At 34.8% G+C, this 24,242-nt stretch overlaps 1 protein-coding gene across 2 annotated transcripts in view; it reads left to right on the top strand.

The window, feature by feature from the left end:
- ZCWPW2 (zinc finger CW-type and PWWP domain containing 2) overlaps positions 1–24,242 on the top strand; it is a 131,470-nt gene that overhangs the window by 77,774 nt on the left and 29,454 nt on the right. For both annotated transcript variants that reach the window (XM_059390806.1, XM_059390805.1), the window contains exons 5-6: positions 3,343–3,457; positions 15,961–16,007. In XM_059390806.1, the coding sequence (XP_059246789.1) occupies positions 3,343–3,457; positions 15,961–16,007 (162 nt within the window). The remainder of the gene's footprint in view (positions 1–3,342; positions 3,458–15,960; positions 16,008–24,242) is intronic.

Raw genomic sequence — 24,242 nt, 5'->3', positions numbered from 1 at the left:
TTCCGTGCTTTGCTTTCTCCTCCTCTGGAATTCTGCTGCTCTCCTTGGTATTGAAATGGCACTCCTTGGTAGGTGAACTTGGTCTTGGCTGGATTTCTTGTTGATCTTCTGGGGGAGGGACCTGGTGTAGTGATTCTCAAGTGTCTTTGCCCCAGGTGGAATTGCACCGCCCTTACCAGGTGCTGGGCTGAGTAATCCGCTTGGGTTTGCTTTCAGGAGCTTTTGTTCCCTGATTGCTTTCCGTAGAGTTCCGGAGGACGGGAATACAAATGGCGGCCTCCTGGTCTCCGGCCGGAGGAGCCGAGAGCCCGGGGCCCCACTCCTCAGTGCGCCCTCAGAGAACAGCGCCCAGTTACTCCCGTCTGCTTGACCTCCGTCCGCGCTCCGGGCTCACCGAGCCTGTGGCTGGTTCAAGGTAACACCGAGCTGTGAGCTTACTGTCGGCTCTGTCTCTGTAGCCGGTTTTCCCGTTCCAATAGCCGCAAGCTCTGTGACACTCAGACACCCCCGATCCTTCTGTGACCCTGCGGGACCTGAGGCCACGCACCCCGCGTGGGCTTCGCCCCGGTTTAGCCTCTGAAGCGATGTCCCTCAGTGGAACAGACTTTTAAAAGTCCCGATTTTGTGCTCCGTGCTCCGCTGCTTGCCGGGAACCAGGCCCTCCCCCTGGGGTCTATCTTCCTGTCGCTTTGGATTCACGTCTCCGCCAGTCTTACCTTTCAGAAAGTGGTTGTTTTTCTGTTTCCAGAATTGCTGTTCTTCTTCTCTTCGATCTGCCCATGGATTTGTAGGTGTTTGCAGTCTTTAGATAAGCTATCTAGCTGATCTCCTGCTAGCTGAAATAGTCTCAGCCTGTTACTTCTCCGCCATCTTGACTCCTCCCCCCTCTTCAAAGCTTTTTGAATACACTTGTATTCTCTCACCTTAGAGTATTTTTTCCCTCTGCTCAGAGTACTCTTTCTTGGAATATTTATGTGGCTAACTCCCTGACTTCTTTCCCATCTTTGCTCAGTGTTACCTTTCCAATGAGAATTACCCTGACTACTTTATTGCCTTAACTTTTATTTATTACATAGAATTTATAACTTCTTTCACCATACTGTAAGCTTTATTGATTTGTTATGCTTATTATAGGTGGTCTGTTTTAATGCCTAGAATGAATGTCAGCTTTATCCATTTTCTTCAATGATAGGTCCCAACGATTTAGAATATGTTGAATCAATCAATAAATGAAGTGATCTGCAAGACAAATTGAAGAACTCAAAAGTATATATAACTATTCACAACACTCTGTAAAATGAGTTATATTTATATAAATGATATGTTTGTAGATGCATACGATATCTCTGAAAGACTATGAAAGAAATTGGTAATAATGGGCACCTGTGGTAGAAACATTACCAGGAATGGGTAGGGAGGCACAGTCTACACTTTAGGATATGCACCTATCATTTCTTTAGTTGTAAAATATAATGCATAGCTGAGCCTAATTCTGGAATTCAAAATTCTTTATAGTCTTAATTTTTTTTCTTTGAAGATGTTTAGTTGTATTACCACTAGATGGCACATATTTACTGATAAATCTCAAAGAATCTCCAACACAGATTTTTAAGAAAGTGTTTAGTTCCCCAAACTCACCAAAGTTTACTTTAGCTGTGTACAGTATTGGTTTTTCTCAAGAAATTTCCTTAACATCAGTCATTTCGTGCCATATCAGCTTCTAGGGTATTTTTCACTAACTTTTTATTTAGCATCATTATAACATTTGAGTTGTAGGAAGATCTTAGATTTGCAGACACTAGCTTAGATATTCTTAGTTTATAGTTTCTCATGTTTTTTGAATTGTATCTACCTATATTTTCATCTCTTTTTCTATTAATGAATAAAATATAAATATTCTGTGCATAAAAGTAGATTTAAAATAATAGATTTTTGTTTGATTATATTGTTTGATGGCTTTTATATCAAATCAGTGTCCAGAACAACATGCAATTTAACAACCACTTTCTGATTGCTTACATTATACACAATGAGATTAGACAAATGGGTACTGTGGAGGACACACAGATGAAATGCTGTTTATTGCCTCTGTCTTCAGGACCTTTCATTTTATGGGTGGGGGCAGTTATGAATACAAATATCTATAATACAAGTCAGAATGTAGTAAATGATTAAAAGAAAATATTAAGTGTAATGGAAACAGATGGCTTATATTAATTTGAGGATTCTAGGAATAAGGTGGAATTTGAAAAGAGCTTTAAATATATAGATGGTTTCATTCTCTGAATGAACTAAAAAAAGTGTTACATAGATTTACATTTCTGTATAAAGTGAATTACGTATCTGATGATTATATGCAAGTGGTAAATATGGAATTATGCAATAAAAACCTGTATTCTTTTTGATGGTACAGTTTCCAAAAAGAAAATGGTGGTATAGCATTTTATAAATTATAATATTTATAAAAGCATTATAAAAAATTTTTCAGGCAAATTCTGGGTGCCTGGTTGGCTCAGTCAGTAGAGAATGCAGCTCTTGATCTTGGGGTTATAAGTTCAAGCCCCAGGCTGGGCATAGAGATTACTTAAAATTTTTATTTTTTTAAATCTCCTTAGGCATATTCTAAAATAACATTGGAAAAATTATTGGACCAGATAATTTTTGTAGTCATTTTTAGCATAGAGACTTTTTTACTCTTGTTTCTATTTTCAAAATATTTTTTAAATTACTTAATATGCAGAAAAAGTACTGAACTCAAGTAGAATAATATTTATTGTGTGCTTAATAGGCCAGAAAACTGCCATCTATTATTTCACTTAATACTTATGAAATTTTATGATGAATATACTGTTATCCACATTTTACAAATGAAGAAATTGGGGCAAAAGTTTAAGGAACTTGTATGAATATTTCACCTGCCTGTCATAACACAAAAGCTGGATGTGAATAGAATTAACTTTGTTACAATAAGAAGCCTGGCTTTTCATTTTATACCACTTCAGGATCATTGCTCTTAAAAGAGAATCAAATTATTCTAATAAGATGTTTTAATACTGACTACTTTGTTACATTGGTGATCTTTTGGTGACTTTTTAAAGTGTGAGATGAATCATATTAAAATATTATCTTAGCGAATCAAGAATCTGACCCTTTGACTTTTAATGTACAAGATTTCCCCAACCTTGGTATACTCTAAAATAATAATCATATACAAAAGTCTAAGTAATATATGGTATAATGCTTAAATCAGATTAATTCCAGCTCAACAGCTAAATCAAGTAGATATTAAAACAAAATAATATGTTTATAAATGAGTCTCACTATTTTTCTGTGTTTCTTTAGCCAGAAAAATGTAAGAAAAAAAAGAAATGGTATAAAAGTGCACTACAAGAAGCCCGCCTCCTCTATGGATATTCCCCTGAGCAAAGACTGGAAATGTGCCGCCTAGCCAAACAGGGTATATGAGCTTTTTTATTCTTTACCACCCCAACATGAGGATTTATTCAGATGCATGCTTTCTAAAATATATTTGCACGTTTAAAAAAAAAAAACTCTTTTTCTTCATTGGGATATAATATATCTTTGTCCCCTGAAAAAAAAAAATTTGTGTGGATTAATAGTATGTATTTTGCCCTTTGAAACTATTTTCAGTGACTAAACATACATTCTACTTAAATGCAAGGGTTTTCATTAGCACTTCTATCATCTTCTTTACCCTTCAACTATCTACATAAGTTCTCTTGTGTATTTCAAAGTATATATTTCAAAATTAGAAGCTGTGGCCTTAAAACATATTTCTGGGGTGAAACTTTCACTTGCATATGCTGCATTCTTTCAGAACAAAGTGTTTTTCAAAAATGTTTTTGTTTTTAAAGAAATTCAAGACAGAGATAAAAACAATCTTCAACTTTTTTAATGAGGTGAAAGAATATAAGATTTCAGGTCATTTTCAGAGAAAGTTCTCTTGAATCATAAATATTATGGTTTGTACATAGCTTTTTAAATGGATTCATCATAGGAATTATAGTAGATAGGACATACTTTTAACTCAATATGACTGTCACAGAAAAAATGATTTTGAATAAACTTAAATATGTTCTTAGTGATAATAATAATTATCATCTTAATTTCTAAAATGATCATCTTAAGTTCTAAAATAGATTATGGGAAGATCTGTCATTTTAGTGCTGACTGAATTTTAAAGTAAGCATGACTTTTTTTCTTTTGGAATTTAATATATATTTTTTAAAACTTAGATGTGAGAACATTTTATTTGGGAAAAATTTGAATATTAACTTAGCTACCTAAGTTCATATTTTAAAAGAAATAAGTAGATTTGAAGATAGTGGAAAAGAATGACAAGCCCATTACTCTGGTTTACTTTGAAACTGAGAAAAGAGACATTATTACCATAAATGTGATTTTATTCCTTGTGCTGAAAATATGTCTTAGTTTATTATCAGTAAAGGTTGAACTCACTTTATTGTCACGCATACAATTTTATTATTTACACAGAGTATACATTTTTCTTGTATAACCAAAATAAACTTTGAAATACTAATTTTTTAGTTTTTAATATGAATATCTTGAAGTAATATAGTCAGTTATTTTTTAAAGTTTATTGTAACCATTTCACATTAGTAGTAGACACACTCAATAAATATTGAACTATGTCTTTGTTGTTGTTGTATGTGCTAGCATATTTATGTCTGGGTCCTTTGATATTCTTGCTTGTCTCGAGAATATGGAGAGGGGTTATTTCTCTTTGCTTTTGCAGCAGACCCATTTTCTTGTTGAAAATCTGATGATTTTTGCATGCAGAATTTGATGTAATTCAGTCAGATTATAGACAGTCCTGTGTCTAAAGACTTGATTCTTATCCCTGGAGAAGTCAAAATGGAAGGGCATGAAGACACTTCCAGGAATTCAGCCTTTGCCATAATAGGCTCACTCACTTCTTATTCTTTACTATCTCCAAAATAGACACTGTAGTCCTTGCTTAGTTTCCAGGGTAAACTCTAGTACATATTCAGCTTCTTACTTTGTTTCAAAGTTATTTTGAGAGGTAATTAGCCATTATTCAGATATCTTACAAAGATCTTAGAGATAAACAACCTATTTTACCCCGCTACTTTGAGGACTTCTTTAACCCAAAATGTCTTCTTTCAACCCAGAAATAATGACTAGTAATTTCATGGCCTAAATTCTTCCTACCCTACAGAAATTGGCACACTATATTTGATGTAGCTCTTTCATTGCTGAAATCTTCAAGGTCAGTAAATTATATGTAAAAAATATAGACCCATTTCATATGGTATGTTTAGTTTTATGAGAAACTGCCAAACTGTCTTCCAAAGTAGCTGCATCATTTTTTCATTCCTACCAGAAATGAATGATAGTTCATATTCCACGTAGTTGCCAACATTTGGTGTTGTCAGTATTCTGGATTTTGGCCATTCCATTAGGTCTGTGGTGGTACCTCATTGATGTTTTCATTTGACATTCTCTAATGGCACGATAATGAACATCCTTTCATATGCTTATTTGCCATCTATAAGTCTTCTTTGGTGAGGTATTTGTTTATTGCCTGCTTTTTAATTCAGTTGCTTATTTTCTTATTGTTGAGTTTTAAGAATTCTTTGTATACTTACAGCAGCATTATCAATAATAGCCAAACTTTGAAAAGAGCTCAAATGTCCATTGACTAATAAATGGAACAAGCAGATGTGGTATCTATATCTACAATGGAATATTACTCAGCCATCAAAAAGAATGAAATCTTCTCACTTGCTTTGATGTGGATGGAACTAGAGTATGTTATGCTAAGCGAAATAAGTCAGAGAAAGACAAATACCATGTGATCTTATTCATACGTGGAATTTAAGAAACAAAACAGATGACTATATGGTGGGAGGAGAAAGGGAGAAGAAGGGAAACAAATCATAAGAGACTCTTTTTTTTGAACATTGTAATTTCTTTTTTTTTTTTAATGTTATTTTAGTCACCATATAGTATGTCATTAGCTTTTGATGTAGTGTTCCAAGGTTCATTGTTTACTTATTAACACCCATTGCTCCATATAATACATGCCCTCCTTAATACTCATAGCCAGGCCAACCCATCCCCTCACCCACCTCCCCTCTAAAATCCTCAGTTTGTTTCTCAGAGTCCACAGTCACCATAAGAGACTCTTAATGATAGAGAACAAACTGAGGGTTGATGGAGGGAGGTGGGTGGGGCATGGGATTAAGGAGGGCACTTGTTCTGATGAGCACTAGGTGTTGTATGTAAGTGAAGAATCACTGAATTCTACTCCTGAAATCAATATTGCACTGTGTGTTAGCTAAATAGAACTTAAATCTAAAAAAAAAAAAAATGAAGAGAGAGAAGAAAAAAAAAGTTATTTGTATATTTCAGATAACAGTCCTTTGTCAGATATTTTGTAAATACTTTTTTCCACTCTGGATTATCTTCTCATTCACTTGATAGTGTTCTTTGCAGAGTGGAAATTTTAATTTTAATGGAATCCAGCTTATTAATTATTTCTTTCTGGGATCTTGCCTTTGATGTTATATCTGAAGTCATCTGCATACCCCAGGTCATCTACATTTTCTCCTATATTGCCTGCTAGGAGTTTTATAGTTTTACATTTTTCATTTAGATATGTGATTTGAGTTAATTTTTGTGAAAGGTGTAAGGTCTTATCTAGATTAAGTTTTTTGACATGTAGATATCTAGTTGTTCAATCTGTTTCTGAGCTCTCTATTCTGTTCCATTGATCTGGGTTTTTAAAAATTCTTTCCCCAATATTACATTGCCATGATTGTTGTAGCTTTAGAGTAAGTCTTAAACTCAGGTAGGGCCAAGTCCTCTGACTTTGTCCTTCAATATTGTGTTGGCTATTCTAGATCTTTGTCCCTTCATATGAACTTTATTTTTTTATTTTTTATTCTTTTAATTAACATCTAATGTACAGGTCTATGAATCATCAGTCTTACACAATTCGTAGCACTCACCATAGCACATACCCTCCCCCACTTTAGATTGAGTTTGTTGATATCCACAAAATAACTTGTTGGGATTTTCATTGAGATTACACTGAATCTTTAGATCAAGTTGGAAAGAACTGACATCTTGACAATACTTCCCATCCATAAATATAGAATATACCCAAATTTGTAGTTCTTTGATTTTGTTCATCAGAGTGTTGTACTTTTCCTCGTATAATCTTGTCCATATTTTGTTAAATTTTGCCTAAGTGTTCTACTTTGGGGGGGGCGGGCACTAGTGTAAATGGTAATGTGTCTTTAATTTCAAATCCTGCTTTCTCAGTTTGGTAAATAGGGAAGTGATTGACTTTTGTTTGTTAACCTTGTGCCCTGCAATCTTACTATTATTACTTATTTGTTCCAAGAGTATTTTTTTTTTTAATTCTCTTTTGGATTTTCTACATGGATGATCATATCATCTACTAAGAAAGGCAGTTTTATTTCTTCTCAGTCTATACCTTTTATTTCCTTTTTTTTTCTCGTATTGCATTAGCTAGGAGTTTCAGCACAATATTGAAAAGAGTGGGGAGGTGAGAAGATCTTTGACGTTCCTAATCTTAGTGGAAAAGCTTTGAGTTTCTCACTGTTAATTAAGTATGATGCTAGCTGTAGGATTTTTATAGATTCTCTTATCAAATTGAGGAAATTCTCCTTTATTCCTAGCTTGCTGAGAGTTTTTATCATGTATAGGTGTTGGATTTTGTCAAGTGCTTTACCTGCATCTATTGATCTAATCATGTGACTTTACTTTTTTAACCTGTTGATGTCACAGATTACATTAATTGATTTTGAATATTGAATCAGCCTTGTATACCTCAGATAAACTTCACTTGTTTGTGGTGTCTAATTCTTTTTATACATTGTATTTGATTTGTAATATTTTATTGAGGATTTTTGCATCTATGTTCATGAGAGAAATCAATCTGTAGTTTTCTAGTAATGTCTTTATTTGGTTTTGGTATACTGGCTTCCGTGAGTGAATTAGGAAGTATTCCCTCTGCTTCTATCTTCTGGAAGAGTTTATAGAGAATTGATATAATTTGTTCCTTAAATGGTTGGTAGAAATCACCAATGAACCCATCTGTGCTTGATGCTTTCTGTTTTGGAAGGTTATTATATTAATTTAATTTTATAAAAAGATACAGATTATTTATTCTTGTGTCACTTTTGGGAGATTGTGTTTTATAAGGAATTGGTCCATTTCATCTAGGTTATCAGATTTGTGGACATAGACTTATTTACAGCATTTCTTTATTATCCTTTTAATATCTTGGGATCTGTAATGATGCCCTCAGTTTCATTTTTGGTATTAGTAATTTATGTTTTCTCTCTTTTTTTCTTAGTTAGACTGGCTAGAGTCTTGATTTTATTGAGCTTTTTAAAGAAACAGTTTTTGGTTTTATTTCCTCCATTAATTTCCTATTTTTTCTCTTATTGATTTCTGCTCTAGTTTTTATTTCCTTTGTTTACTTCATATTTAACTTGCTTTTCTTTTTCTAGTTTTCTAAAGTGGAAGTTCAGCTTATTGATTTTAGGTCTTTGTTTTTTCATAATATTTGCATTTTAATGCTATAAATTTCCCTCTAAATACTGCTTTCACCGCGTCTTACAAATTTTTATATACTCTATTTTCATTTTCATTTAGTTCAAAATATTTTTAAATTTCTCTCAAGATTCTTCTTTCATCTCTATGTTATTTAGGAATGCATTGTTTAATCTCCGAGTATTTGGGATTTTCTAGTTATCTTTCAATTTTTCTATTCTAGTTTAATTCTACTGTGGTTTGAGAGCAGACTATTGTATGTTATCTATTTTTAAATATGAGTTATGGTATACTTTATGGCCCAGAACATAGTATGTCTTGGTGAATGTTCCAAGTAAGCATGAGAAGAATGTATATTCTGCTGTTGCTGGATTAAGTAGTCTATAGATGTAGACTACATTCAGTTGATTGCCATTCATTGATTGATGGTGTTTTCCTCTTATCTGCACTTTCGCTTTCCATGGTTTCAGTTATGCATAGTCAGCCATGGTCTGGAAGCAGATGATCCTACTTTGATGTATCATCAGAAGGTCAATAGTAGTCTAACCCTATGTCACAATGCCTGTGTCATTTGCCTCACTTCATCTCATCATGTAGGCATTTTGTCTCACATCTTAATAAGAAGGATGAGTATAGCACAATAAGATATTTTGAGAGAGTTAAGGACCCATTCACATAACTTTTGTTACAGTTTATTGTTATAATTGTTCTTTTCATTAGTTATTGTTGTTAATCTCTTACTCTGCCTAATTTATAAATTAACTTTATCATATATATATATATATATATATATATATATATATATATATGAAAAACAGTACATATAGGGATTTATTACTATCCATGGTTTCAGGCATCCACTGGGGATCTTGGAATCTATCCCCCACAGATAAAGGGGAACTACTGAATGTCATTACTGATTTTCTGCTTGCTGGACCTGTTCATTTCTGCAGAATTCTCCAATTATAATAGTGAGTTCATCTATTTCTCCTTGAGTTCTATCAATTTTTGTGTTACATGCCTTGACACTGTGTTGTTGGACACATTCATATTAATAATCATTATGTCTTCCTGGAGTAATGATGCCTTTATTAGGTAATGCTCCTCTTTATCCCTGATAACTTTGCTTGCTATGAAGCCTGCTCTGCCTGAAATTAATATAGTTACTTTATTAAAATAGCTTTATTTTGATTAGTGTTAACATGGTATATCCTGTATCTTTTTACTTTTAACCTCTGTGTGTCTTTATACTTAAATTGAGTTTTTTGTAGATAGCGTATAATTACTCCACTCTGACAGTCTTTGTTTTTTAACTAGTATATTTAGACCATTGAAATTTAAAATGGTTATCGATAGAGTTGGATTAATAGCTACCATTTGTGTTACTGTTTTCTATTTGTTTTCCTTTTTCTTTGTTCCTTTTTCTTTTACTCTTTTTTTGCCTTTTTTTGTTTTTGTTTTTGTTTTTGTTTGTGTGTTTGTTTGTTTAGAGAGGGAGAGAGAGACACAGGGGTCTAGAGAAGGAAGGAGAGGGAAAGAGAGAATCTTAAGCAGGCTCCATGAGCGTGGAACCTGATATCACAGTCCAGAGATCATGACCTGAGCTGAAATCAAGAGACAGACACTTAACTTACTGAGTTACCAATGCGCCTCATCTTTTTATGGATTTTTTTCCTCCACCTTTTTGGTTTTAATTGAGTATTTTATATGATTTTATTTCCTCTTTTTAACTTCTCTAGGGAAAAAATTTTTAGGAAAATGGTTTTCCTAAATTCAACACACTGTTGCCATTATTATTTTGAACGAATAGTTTTCAGTTAGTTAAAGAATAAGAAAATTTAAAGTTTATATTTTACTTTCACTTAGTCATTCTCTGATACTCTTCCTTTATGTCAACCCAAGTTTCCGCTCTATATCATTTTCCTTTTCTCTTTTAACATTTCTTGCAAGGTAGGTCTACTGGTAACAAATCAATTTCTTAAATTCTCTCAAGTGTATTTGCTTTATTTTGAAAGATAATTGCACAGTGACCAGAGTTCTAATTTGGTGTTTTTTCCTCTTAACACTAATCACTCCATTCCACTCTAAAACTCCACCCTCCCCTTATTTGCATGGTTTCTGAGAGGACCTGAATGAAATTCTTGTCTTTGCTCCTTTATTGATAAGGCAATACCTACCACCAGGCTTCTTTCAAGAATTTTTCTTTATCTTTGTTTTTCTATCTTTAGCTTTTATTCTGCTTATTGTTCTCTGAGCTTCCTGGATCTTCATTTGGTGTCTGACATTCATTTGGGGGAAGTTCTCTGTCATTATTGCTTCAGGTATTTCTCCTGTTCCTTTCTATTTCTTTTCCTTTTTTTTTTTTTTTTAAGATTTTATTTATTTGACAGACAGAAATCACAAGAAGGCAGAGAGGCAGGCAGAGAGAGAGGAGGAAGCAGGCTCCCCGCTGAGTGGAGAGCCTGATGTGGGGCTCGTTCCCGGGACCCTGGGATCATGACCTGAGCCAAAGGCAGAGGCTTTAACCCACTGAGCCACACAGGCACCCCCTATTTCTTTTCCTTTTTATATTCCAATTACACATATATTATACTTCTGGGGTTTTCCCATAGATCTTGAATATCCTGTTCTTTTTTTCCCAGTTTTTTTTCTCTGTGCTTCCAGTTTTAGAAGTTTCTATTTTACATATCATCAAAGACACTGATTTTTTCCTCAGCTATGTCCAACCAATAAAACTATGAAAGGTATTCTTCATTTTTGTTATAGCATTTTTCATCTCCGGCATTTCTTCTTTAATTATTATTTCTTAGAATTTCTATCTCCCTGGGGTGCCTGAGTGGCACAGTAGGTTAAGCTTCTGCCCTTGGCTCAGGTTCAAACCCTGCATCAGTCTCCTATTCAGCAGGGAATCTGCTTCTCCCTCTCTCTCCACCCCGCCCCCCAGGGATGCTCATGCACGTGCTCTTTCTCTCTCTCTCCTCTCTCTCTCTCAAATAAATAAATAAAGTCTTTAAAAAAAAAAAAAAAAAGGATTTCCATCTCTCTGCTTTAGTACCCATTTGTTCTTGAATGTTTTCTACTTTAACACTAGAGACTTTGAACTTAAAACGACTGTGATCAATACACTCAGTCTGATCGTTACAACATCTAGGACATATATGGGTCTGTTTTTGATGCTTGATGCTTGCTCTGTCACTTCAAATTGCTTTTTGCCTTTTAGTATGCCTTGTTTTGTGTGTATATATATATTTTTTTAATTTTATTTATTTATTTGCAGAAAGGCAAATATGATGTACCAGGTGAAAGAAACTGCAGTACATAGGCCTTTACGAGTGGAGTGGTGAGGCATGTAGGGCTGAGGCAGGCAGTCTGTAGTTCTACGATTGGGTCTCAGTCCTGGAATTTGAACTGCACAAGTGCTTCTCACCTTTTTTACCCCCTTACGTGGCACATGACAGTTAAAGGGGAGCTGGAGTTGGATATTTCCCTTCCCCCACATGGAAGACTACAGCAGGCTAGATTTGTTGCCTTCCCGCTAATTAGTTAGGCTCTGAAAAAAACCACAATAGGTTAGGCTTTGATAAAATAGTTTCTCTTGAGGGCGAACTGTTAAGAACTGAATGCCCTAGCATATTTCAGAAAGGAACCTTTCCCCCCCCCCCCCCCCCCCCCCCCGCTGAGGAAGCACAAAGGTATTTTTCTCCAGTCTTCACTCTGAGAACCTGATAGAACTCCTGTAGGTAAACTCACAAAAGTGTGCTTCCCTCCTGCATGACTGGGTCCCCCTAGAATTTCTATCTCTCAGCTTGTTCACATTGAGGCTCCAGCAATTCATCAATTACAATTCATGTGTTCCTACCCCAGCACTAGTTCCTGTGGAGGTTTCTGCTCCATTAAGTTGTGATTCTTTGTATTCACCTGTCTCCAAATTTGGGGGCAGTGGTTTGCTCTGTGACCTCACTTCTCTAAGGGAATCTAAGAAGAGTTATTGATTTTCAATTTGTTCAGCTTTTTACTTGTGAGGATGGAGTGTGACTTCCAAGCTCTTTACATGCCAGATAGGCAACTGGACTGTCCTCTACCTTTTTAAGAAAATGCTTTCTTCAGCTGTCATCTTTAAAGAAACATAGACTGACAGATTTTCTGAGGCAATGAATGGACAGCCTTTAAAAATTTATATTTTAGAAAGAAACCATTGATTTGTGTTCATATTTGTAGTCCTCTCTAATATGCTTGTAAATAAAAAAAAAATTTTAACATCTGTTATGAGTCATGAAGCATAACCATCTCTGCTGACTTGGAACATTTTCATTTTTTACCTGCAGCTCCTTTTTTGCACTTTAAAACTATGATGTGGCTATAGCCCAAAAATGGAGTAAAGGCCCTTTTAATTATCCAGATCTACATTTCCTGTTAACTGCTTTTCACTCTGTGTGAGGGTCCCTACATGCAGAGATTTCTGAAGGGAGGAAATTAAACCTTTCTCACTAGGGAAAATTTGGCTCTTAGAAAGTGTTTAATGTTGCTGAAGTTGAACATGGACTTACTGTTATTAATAGAAAAAATGCTAATGATTGTAATGTTTCTCAGCATTATACCAGACTTTCTCCCTTTGGCAAATCCCTTTGAAAATCAGAGTGGTTGTTGACACTTCCCAAAACACTTCTGTGTTGCACTGGGAGATGATTGTGTAACCTTTCAACATAACAAGTTCCTAAAAAAAATCTTAAAAAAAAAAAAAAAGGAAAAAGAAAAAGAAGGCTTTGGGACGCCTGGGTGACTCAGTCGGTTAAGCGTCTGCCTTCAGCTCAGGTCATGATCCCAGCATCCTGGAATCAAGTCCCTCATAGGTTCCTTGCTCAGTGGGAAGCCTTCTTTCTCCTTCTCTTTCTGCCTGCCGCTCCCCTACTTGTGCTCTCTCTCTCTCTGACAAATAAATTTTTTAAATCTTAAAACAAAACAAAACAAAAATTTCCTGGAACAGCAGTTTGGGTGTTTCTGTTTGCAGTTGTCTCCCTGCTGGAAATTTTACGTAAGAGTAAAGACGTATATGTTGAGGAAAGATATAGGAAAGTGATAATTTTTTTTTTGTTAACTCTCAGTATATGATCAGGGTCCATTGGACCCAATTTTAGTTTTTGAGTTTCCTTTTTGTACAGTTTTAACTACATGTACAAGTTGATATTTCATCATGACTTTTATTATTAGGGATCTTCAAAAGAGAAAAGAGAAAAAAATTTTAGATATGACAGTTTATTCTCTTATAATTATCATCAGGGCCCTTTTATAAATTTGAAACAAATTATGGAATTTCAATAATCTTTGCTCTTTTATCATTACTCTTTAATTTATTTCCAACTATGCTAAAAAGACTAAAACAAATTATTATTTTTTTAAAGATTTTATTTATTTATTTGACGGACAGAGATCACAAGTAGGCAGAGAGGCCGGCAGAGAGAGAGAAGTGGAAGCAGACTCCCTGCTGAGCAGAGAGCCTGATGTGGGGCCAATCCCAGGACCCTGAGATCATGACCCAGGCCGAAGGCAGAGACAACCCACTGAGCCACCCAGGTGCCCCTAAAACAAATTATTTAAATGGGAGAATGATAGAATCACTTAAGATGATACAGTGGTAAAATGTATCATCACTAAACTATTTTTTTAGTATTCCAAAAGTTAGATCCCTCTTTCTCTGTCACTCACATACACACATACACACACGCACGTGTGCGAACCCCAGAATGTCTTTATTAGCTAAAAGAGAACATTGTTGATTGTTTGAATCTCACAATATACCTGTAAGATAGTAAATTATTACTTCTGGTTTATCAATAAAGAAACTAAAGGTCTGAGAACATATACAGTGTTTTATATCTTACACTGTCTAGTATAGTAACATACCATCTAAACATATGTATTTTAACTAGTAAATAATATTCATTTGTTCAGGGAAAATGCATATTTCAGATCCATATAAGATTTTGAATAAAATACATGTGCATTTGTTAATTATAAAAAAATATTGAGCACCTACTGCCTATAAAATGTGGTCCTTGCCTTTAAGGTACATTCTAGTCTTACAGAGTGCTTAGACATGTACAGAAGTAACTATAATACAGGGAAGAAAGTCCTGTGTCCTGGGATGACTGTGGTTTTGCAACAGAGGTGATTATTTCTCTTAGGTGGAGGAATTCTCTATGATGGTGGATGGTCTTGTGCATTCATAAGTGGGGAGAAAAAGGGTATTCCAGAAGGGATTATTCTAAGCATGCAGCCAAACATAGGAAAGAGGGCAGTTGACATGTGGCCAGCTAATTATAGGTATAAATGTAGCAACCTGCTTCTCTGAATTTCTGTTTTATGCCAGTAGTTTGTTTCTTACTGCAATATTTGCTTTTAGATAGGAAGCATTTATTTACTCTTATATTCATGGATATTTATTCTTTTTATTAGTTTTACATGTTCATTGTGAATTACAGTCCTATATTAATAAATTTAATTTCTATGTGTTTTTCTTTAACATTAAATGTAACTCTAAAACTATAATACTAATGTCCATAGCTCTAATTGTTTTTCATTACTATAATATTAAGGTTAATAAAACAAATGTATGAGTAAATATTTATGTACAATTAATTTAGTTGGAATTCTACATTGAACCTATAAAAATCCAATTATTAATTATTATTGCCAATCATTTTTATTAATTCACATACTATTTTGCATACATCAAAATAATATCTTAAAATAATTTTCTATATTCTATTTGGTTCTAGTCCTCTTTTTTGTTGTGTTGCTTATGGGTCCCACATGGAGGCAGCAGACATAAAGATTAGAGACTTGCCAACACATGGATCTGGCCCCACTGCATGGCCTCAGGCATGGTACTTAGCCTCAACTTTCTCTGCTGTGAAATGGGGATGAACTACATGCTTTGCAAGATTATCAATGAAGTTTAAATAAGATACTGTCTATGTAAAGTCTTTATCCCATGTCTGGCATCAAGGAGATGTTCAAGTAGAGGTCACTGGGATTTCATTCCAGATCTTATATACTTCAGAGTACATAAGCTGACCAGAACCTAAAATAGGATACACTAGATGGCTAACTCAAGAACGTCCAACCAATTAGACTTAGGGAGGAGATTTGTCAAATAAGTATATGAATCCCTAATGCTATTACTTTTGGATTATTTTGTTCTACTTAACTCTGGAAAGTTGAGTTTGTTAGCATTTTAATCAAAAGAACCATTAAAAACACATATTACAGTATGAAAAGGTAGAAAATTCTGATTTTATAATGTTGCACTTACTCAAACAGGAGTGTAGGCATTTTTTTTTGAAACAGCCATACTTTATTATCTTACAGATAAATCCAAAGCAGATGGCAAAGTTGCTGTGGTAGCCAAGAAAAGGGTAAGATCATGTTTCATTATATAAAATACGCAGTCTTCAAATTCCATTTGATTACAGTTATTTTTAAAAGAGAATTGAATTAATATTTAAAAGCAAAATGACATATAATGAGTTTTTTTCTTCTAGACATTGGTTGAGTATATGTTTCCTTTTTTAGGTTGACACTAAAAATTTAATATTTATGATTACTTTTTTCACTGTTACAGAATTATCAGAAAATAGAACGATGAAAAACTTAAAGTTAACAAGTTAGCAATTGCTTTTATTTACATTGTATTTCACATACATACTCTCATATACTAAAATATTTTTTGTGTACCATATTGAAATGTGTGCGATCTCATGGAAAATTTAAATAATTAAAATCCACAGTTTAATATGAACTTTACCTTGAAGTTGAGAATATTATCAGCCATTTATATCAATCTAAACCTAACATCTTTTAAATAAAATTTGTAAAGTCAGTAGCACTTTAAAAGAATTTTTAAAATTTAACACATCATTCTGTACATTGTATGCAGGGAGATGTTTAACTACTTATTTTCAAAACCATGATTGGAATAGGAAGAACATTCTCCTCAAGTGACAGTATTCTTAATAGGACACTACTTAAAAAGAGAAAGGCCCAATAGTTAAATTAAATTCTTTTAGACAAATAATATATTGATGTCATAAGAAAAAGAATTGTGATTAAAAGGAAAGCTTATCCCTCTAGTTTTTCCTGAATTGAATGGTGGGACTGGTGCAGGGCAGACCTAGGGAAGGTTGAGTGTAACCTGACAGAAGAGAAAAAAATGTTGGTCACAGACCTATAGATAAACAGGCAATGAGGTAAGCATCATTTTTGTACTCTGAGTATGTATATATTATGAGTCCTTTCATTTTTGTATTATTTATTTTTATCATGAGTTCTTTTAAAATCTGATTTTGTTTTACACTTTTGCTTTTTGACTTGTAAAAGTAATCTGTATTTTTCACCAGCTAAATAATGTTGCACCTGTATCATAGAAGACAAGGTTGCCTTTTTCAAAGAAAGGAAATAGTACTTCTGTCTATGTCTGACTATTTAGACAGGAACATGTGAGAGAGTGCAGGATTATTAATGTGGGTGGAATTGTTTATTTTAGTAACTGCTAAAGGATATTTAGAATCAAAAATGATACAGGTAATAATGACTAACATTTCTATATATTGCTTTATTTTTGCCAGTGATTCTCAATGAACATGGTACTACTGTCTCTAGGACAGTGCCATTTAAAGTGTGAAGTAGCCTGTGGACTATTTATTATTTGTTATTGGTCTGCAGTGAGACAAGAGCAAAATATGACAGGAACCATTTAGAAAGTTGTATAGCAATTTGACAGAGTCACTTTTGTCTGTTGAATATAATGATAAAATAGAACTTATATTTATTTTCTATTTCATTTTTTCCCTAGTAACTTATTTTTAATTGTATAGAAGTATAGATCTGGGGCATACTCGGGGCAAAACTGGTCCTTTAAATATTATTTGAGAGACACTGCCCTATGTGTCTTGGAGCGTGTTGGGAATTTGTACAAGTGTCTTGGGCTACAGTAGTTTGGAGGAATAGAGGGCTTTTTGTTGGGCAAAGCTAAGGAAACTAGCTATCTTGCAATGTATGGAACAAAACTAAATAACGAAAACTCTTCAGCATTTGGCATGACTTTTGAATGTGCTGCTAGACTCAACAGACTACAAATATACAGTTGACCCTTAAACAAAACAGGATTGGAGCACTGACCGCTGCAGTCCAAAACCCATGTATAACATTTGGCTCCCTTAAATTTAACTACTAATAACATGTTGTCAACTTGAAAGCATAATAAAAACATAATCAATTAACATATTTTGTATGTTATATGTATTATGTACTGTATTCTTACAATAAAGCTAAAGGAAAGGAAATGTTAAAATCATAAGGAAGAGAATATGCATATACAATACTGTATTGTAAAAAATCTATGCATAAGGAGACCTGTGAAGTTCAAACCTGTGTTGTTCAAGGGTCAACCATAATTGTATAGTGATTTAATACAAAGTAATACTGAAATATAACATGTTAGACAAAAAGCCAAGGAATTTAGAAGGCTTATTATAGAGCAGGAAGCCAAAATGGAATAAACACATTGTTCTTGAAATTACTGAAGAATTTACCTATCTTCTACTCAACGTATTGTAACATATTTAGCTACATATTTAACCATAAAGAGTAGAAGTGCAGTTCCTGAGGTACCATGGAAAACATTTAAAAATCGGAAACAGGAAATTTGAGATGCCTTTTAACAGTCTTAAAATCAAATATTACTGAATTGACAGATAAATGAAATGTATTGTTCTGTTTGAATTTCAAAAAATAAACATTTAGAAATATTTCATAGTATTGCTACCCTTTATATATGTGTTAACACTTTAGAATTAATACTAAGAAATTTGCTATAGGTATTACATATGGAAATTACTTTTAGAAAATTACTTTCTATTGTTTTCCAATCTTACTCTGATATGTCCCCAAAGTCTACCTTAAAATTCTTCATTACATAAGTATAATATAGATATTAATTGCTTCTTTTTCTAATTTATTATCAAGACAGTCTTCCTTGGGGCACCTGGGTGGCTCAGTCAATTGAGTGTCCAATTCTTGATTTCAGCTCAGGTCATGATCTCAGGGTGGTGAGGTAGAGCCCCCACCCCCCAATCAGCCTCCACACTCAACACAGAGTCTACTTGAGATTCTCTCTCTCCGTCTGCCCCTCTTCTTGCTTTCACTCTCTTTCTCTGTCTCTCTAAATAAATAAATGAAATCTTAAAAAAGAGACATTCTTCCTCACATGTTAAAAGTTATGGCGAAGTTATTTTCAAGTACTAGAGACTGAATGTGGCCCTGATGTGTTGTGGGATTTCTGTGATATTTTGTTACTAGGTCATCTCATGTCAAATAATTTAGGGAATTATTTTCCCAAACTCATTTGGGAGAATATAATACTTCCCATTTTCTATGCTTGGGCAATCTATAATTTATTTTAGAATATTATCTTTCTTTAAGATTTGTTTCTTTTCTTAAAAGTTTCTTAGCTTAAAAGTAGTTTCACACCCTTGCCAACACCTGTTACTTCTTCTATTGTTGGGAATACAAGTTGGTAGAGCCACTTGGAGAACAGTATGGAGGTTCCTCAAAATGTTAAAAATAGAACTACCCTACCATCCTGCAATTGCACTACTAGGTATTTACCCAAAGGATACAAAAATACATGCACCCTAATATTTATGGCAGCATTATCAATAATAATGTACATTTGGAGGAGCCCAAATGTACATTAGCTGATGAATGAATAAAGAAGATGTGGCATGCACACACACATACACACACCCACATACATACACACAGGAATATTACTCAGGCATCAAAAATAATGAAATCTTGCCATTTACAATGACATGGATGGAGCCAGAGTATATTATGCTAAGTGAGATAAGTAAATCAGAGACAAATACTATATGATCTCACTCATATGTGGAATTTAAGAAAACAGAGAATCATATGGGAAGGGGAAAAGAAAAAAAGGAGAGAAGGAATCAAGCAATAGAAGACTCTTAATGATTGAGAACAAAATAAAGGTTGATGGAGGGAGGTGGGTGAAGGGTGTTAGGAGAACACCTGTTATGATGAGCACTGGGGGTTATATGTAAGTGAGGAATCACTGAATTCTACTTCTGAAACCAATATTGCACTGTATGTTAAATACCTAAAATATAAATAAATTATAAAAAAAGAAATGCATATACTCTCCTACAGTCTAGAAGAGAACTCAGATATTTAAATTAAAAAGAATTATATAAGAATGAATGAAGTGTGGGGTCCGTGGGAGGCTCAGTCAGTTAAGTGTCTGCCTTTAGCTCAGGTCATGATCCCTGGGTCCTGGAGTGGATCACTGCATTGGGCTCCTTGCTTAAACAGGGAGTCTGCTTTTCCCTCGCTCTCTGCCCCCTCCCCCACTCATGCTCTGTCTCGCTCGCTCTCTCTCAAATAAATGAAATCTTTTTTAAAAAAAGAAGGAATGAAGTATGTCTACATAAAGTTATAAGTAAAAACAAAGAAAGTAGTTTCTGTTCTTATGTCCACCACTACTTCCTGTTGGTACATTTTTTATAGATCCTGTACAGATTGACTTTATCCAAACTTATATATTCATGATAGGGAAAACTGGCATTTATCTCACTGATTATGTCTTCAAGTTAGTTGTTCTCAAGCATACACATCTAGAAATGCATTTTTATTTTATGATAAATATATTTTATTTCTCTTTTATAGTATAGTTAAAGTTATAGTATTTTGAAATTATTCATGTAGTCAGATCTATTAATTATGTTACAGGCTACAATTACTGTAACAAGGAGACTCCAAATTACAGGGAGTCATATAAGATAGGAGTTTATCTATCACTTTATTCTATACCTGACCAAAGGTGGGCCAATGATCCAGGGTGGGAGGAGGCTTTGCCCCACAAAATCATTTAGACTCCCAAGTTTTTTCTGTTTTATTTTTATGTAAATCCCCAGGGTGTGGTCTAATCTATATGGTCAAAAGCTGAGTGCACTATCACATCCACATTCTGGCCCATGAAAAAAGGTAAGGAGTACAATTAGTTGAACAAGAAACATGAACTTGAAGCTGTGCATGTCATTTCTCTGACATCGCATTGGCAAAACTTAGTAATATGTCTATACCCATTGCCAAAGGGAAGGAGGGGACTGCAGCTTCTAACTGGACCAGTTTAGATACTGGTGTTTTAGTTAGTGGTCTGTGACTTTCATTTAAGAATAGAGAATGGTGTGTTTCAAAATATTTCTTATAAAAGGGATTCGTTAGGTCTGATAGAGCTGAGAAGCTCGTAGATTGCCTCATTTGACCCTCACAATACTAGTGGGAAATAGGTATTACCATAATTATTCTTACAAAGAAACTCCTCCCAGAGGTATTAAGTGACTAACAGGAGAGGCTGAGCCAGGGTAAAATTCCAGTTCTGATAGTCCATAATACCACAGCTTCTTTTAACATTTCTTAGGTTTTTAAATCCCTTTACTATCTTCGAAATACCAAATCATTTTTTAGTGTCTTTTTAAGTATCCAAATCACTTTGTATATTTGACTCTTAAATAATTGGAAACTTCATCTTATGAACAGGCACAATTCTAGTTTTAAAACAATTCTTCCAGGCACATGGCACATGGGTGGCTCCATCGGTTAAGTGCCTGCCTTCATTTCAGGTCACAGAGCCTACTTCTGAACCCTCTCCTCCCAGTTCCTGCTCACTCTCTCTCTCTCTCTCTCAAATAAATAAATAAATAAATAAATAAATAAATAAATAAAATCTTAAAGCAAGGCACAATTCTTCATCAATATAGTACTTTCAGATTATAAAACATTTCTGCAAATATTGTCTTTCACTTCAGACCCTTGGGAAGAAGGCATAGAAGACAATATCATCATCACCTGACAAAGGAGAAAATTTATAGTTAGAGAAATCAAGGAAATCATCATAGCCACACAGTGCTCCTTAGGTAGTTTTATTTAAAATTAATTAGTTTTCCTTAGTTCTTATTCAAGTATTAGCAAGCTAGTCCTACTAGAGCTTGAGTGTTAATTTCACCTAATAAGTAGTTTTTATTTTTCTATACATTTTGGATATATGGCTATTGAAGATACTATATTTTTAAAGATTTTATTTATTTACTTATTTAAAGATCTGAGAGAGAGTGTGTGTGTGTGCAAGCAGGCAGAGGGACAGAAAGAGAGGGAGAGAGAATCCTGAGCAGACTCCATGCTGTGCTCATAATCTGAAGTGGGCTCAGTCTCACGACCCTGAGGTTATGACCTGAGCGGAAACCAAGAGTCAGACGCTTAACTGACTGAGCCCCCCAGGCTCCCCTGAAGATGGTATTAAGATTTAAGATTTTAGATTTAAGATTTAAGATTTTATTTATTTATTTGACAGACAGAGATCACAAGTAGGCGGAGAGGCAGGGGGAGAGAGAGGAGGAAGCAGGCTCCCTGCCAAGCAGAGAGCCCGATGCGGGGCTCAATCCCAGGACCCTGAGATCATGACCTGAGCTGAAGGCAGAGGCTTGAATCCACTGAGCCACCCAGGTGCCCTGAAGATAGTATTTTTTAAAGATAGAACTGTTTAATATAAAACTCAATATGTGGACAAGAAGAAGCTGTTGGTGTGAAACCAAAAGGCCATAATAATAATAGGTATTAAGTACCCTCTAAGACCAGGTGTATACAAGTGTTACTTCATTTGATTCAACAACTATTATGAAAGAGAGTCATAATAATTGGGGCACCTGGGTGGCTCAGTGAAAAAAATGCCTCTGCCTTTGGCTCAGGTCATGATCTCAGGTCCTGGGATTGAGCCCCCCATTGGGCTCTCTGCTCAGCAGGGAGCCTGCTTCCCCCCTCTCTCTGCCTGCTTGTGATCTCTCTCTCTGTCAAATAAATAAATAAAATATTTAAAAAAAAAATAAAGAGTCAGTGTTGTCTCTTGTTCATGAATGAAGACAGCAGGCATAGGGCTATTCAACACTGATAAAAAAGTAAGTTAATTGGTTGTATAGCTCCTTATCCTGGGTTGCAAATCCTAACAGTCTATTTTATTTATTTGTATTTATATAAACAAATGTTCATACATACGTGTAAAAGTATTTTGTGATTTTCTTATTTTTACAACAATGAGATCTGATTATATGTTATTCTGTAGATTTAACACTTAGGCTAACAGATCCAGATCTGTTTTTAATCTTCTTCAGAGCCTACATCACCAGATCTATCACAGTTAGTCAGTCAGCCCTATAGTGATGAGTGAGTGGGAGTTTTCAAGTCACGGGTATGGTTTGGTACTGCTATATATAGTGCTCTCATAAATCTCCTTGTACATATATCTTTAAATACTGACGCCATTATTTTTGTAGGATAAATTCCCCAAATGGGTTTGAAAGATCAAAACTAACCACAGTGTCACCTGCCTCCCTTGAATTGTGAAAGGACCTTGAGGAATAAGTTGTCCAAGTTCTGTGTTGGCCTGTGCTGGGTTGCACTGGTGGTTGCTGCCGCCTCTTTGAACCAAGATGTGAGAATGTTGCCATCTTGAAAACCGTCGCTAAGTGCCAACTGGGAATAGTGCTTCTTGGCTCAAGTAGGAGCTCTATATCTAAAGGCCGCTACCATTCCCATAGGCCCCTTTGAGCTGTTCAGCTGTTATGTGGCTATCTGTTAAGATTGAGGTGAAGAGGGGCACCTGGGTGGCTCAGTGGGTTGAGCTGCTGCCTTCGGCTCGGGTCATGATCTCGGGGTCCTGGGATCGAGTCCCGCATCGGGCTCTCTGCTTAGCGGGGAGCCTGCTTCCTCCTCTCTCTCTGCCTGCCTCTCTGCATAATTGAAATCTCTAAAAAAAAAAAAAAAAAAAAAAAAAAAAAAAAAAAAAAAAAGATTGAGGTGAAGAGTATTAGGTGCACACACCTTTTCACCTGACCACCACTCTGCCCAGTGGAGCAGTCTGAATGAAAGAGAATTAGAGTAAGCCCATCTCTGAGTCCCACTTGAAAAAAAAAGAAGGGGAAGATCTAGATTGTCTCTAAGTCCCTTTCTGCTCTAATATTCCATGAAATATTTATAACAGCTCGGTAAGTAATTTCAGAATGTCAAAGGACTTGTGCAGACCAGAGTAAATAATCCGGGTCAGTTGGCCCTAGAAAGAATGAAATGAAAGAATAAAAATAGTAATGTATCAGGTAATGGGTGAAGGCTGTTACCTGTTACAGATTCTGAAAAGATGTTTAAATATAAAACCAAGTATTCAGGAAACAGCATGTCATGGTGGACAGAATAGAAACTTATGAATGAACCAGATCTGACTTCTGTAGCTAGTTCTGCTACTTAGATGTGTGACCTTCTTTGTTTTAGAAACCGAATAATAATTACTTTATGTGAGTATTATAAAGGTAACATAAAACACAATTATAATAGATTTGGGCTTACTGTATTTTAGTAGGTGCTTGTTTAATAAATGCCTAGTACATCTCTAATTTCTAAGAAATAGGAAGGATTTAAGAATATTTAAGATTTGTGAGATTAAGAGTCACTTATGGTTTGTCTCCCTCCCAATCCCATCTTGTTTCATTTATTCTTCTCCTACCCACTTAAGCCCCCATGTTGCA

This window comes from Mustela nigripes, chromosome 2 (genome assembly GCF_022355385.1).
Source record: "Mustela nigripes isolate SB6536 chromosome 2, MUSNIG.SB6536, whole genome shotgun sequence".
Lineage (NCBI taxonomy): Eukaryota > Metazoa > Chordata > Mammalia > Carnivora > Mustelidae > Mustela > Mustela nigripes.
This window is presented reverse-complemented; position numbering and strand designations above follow the sequence as displayed.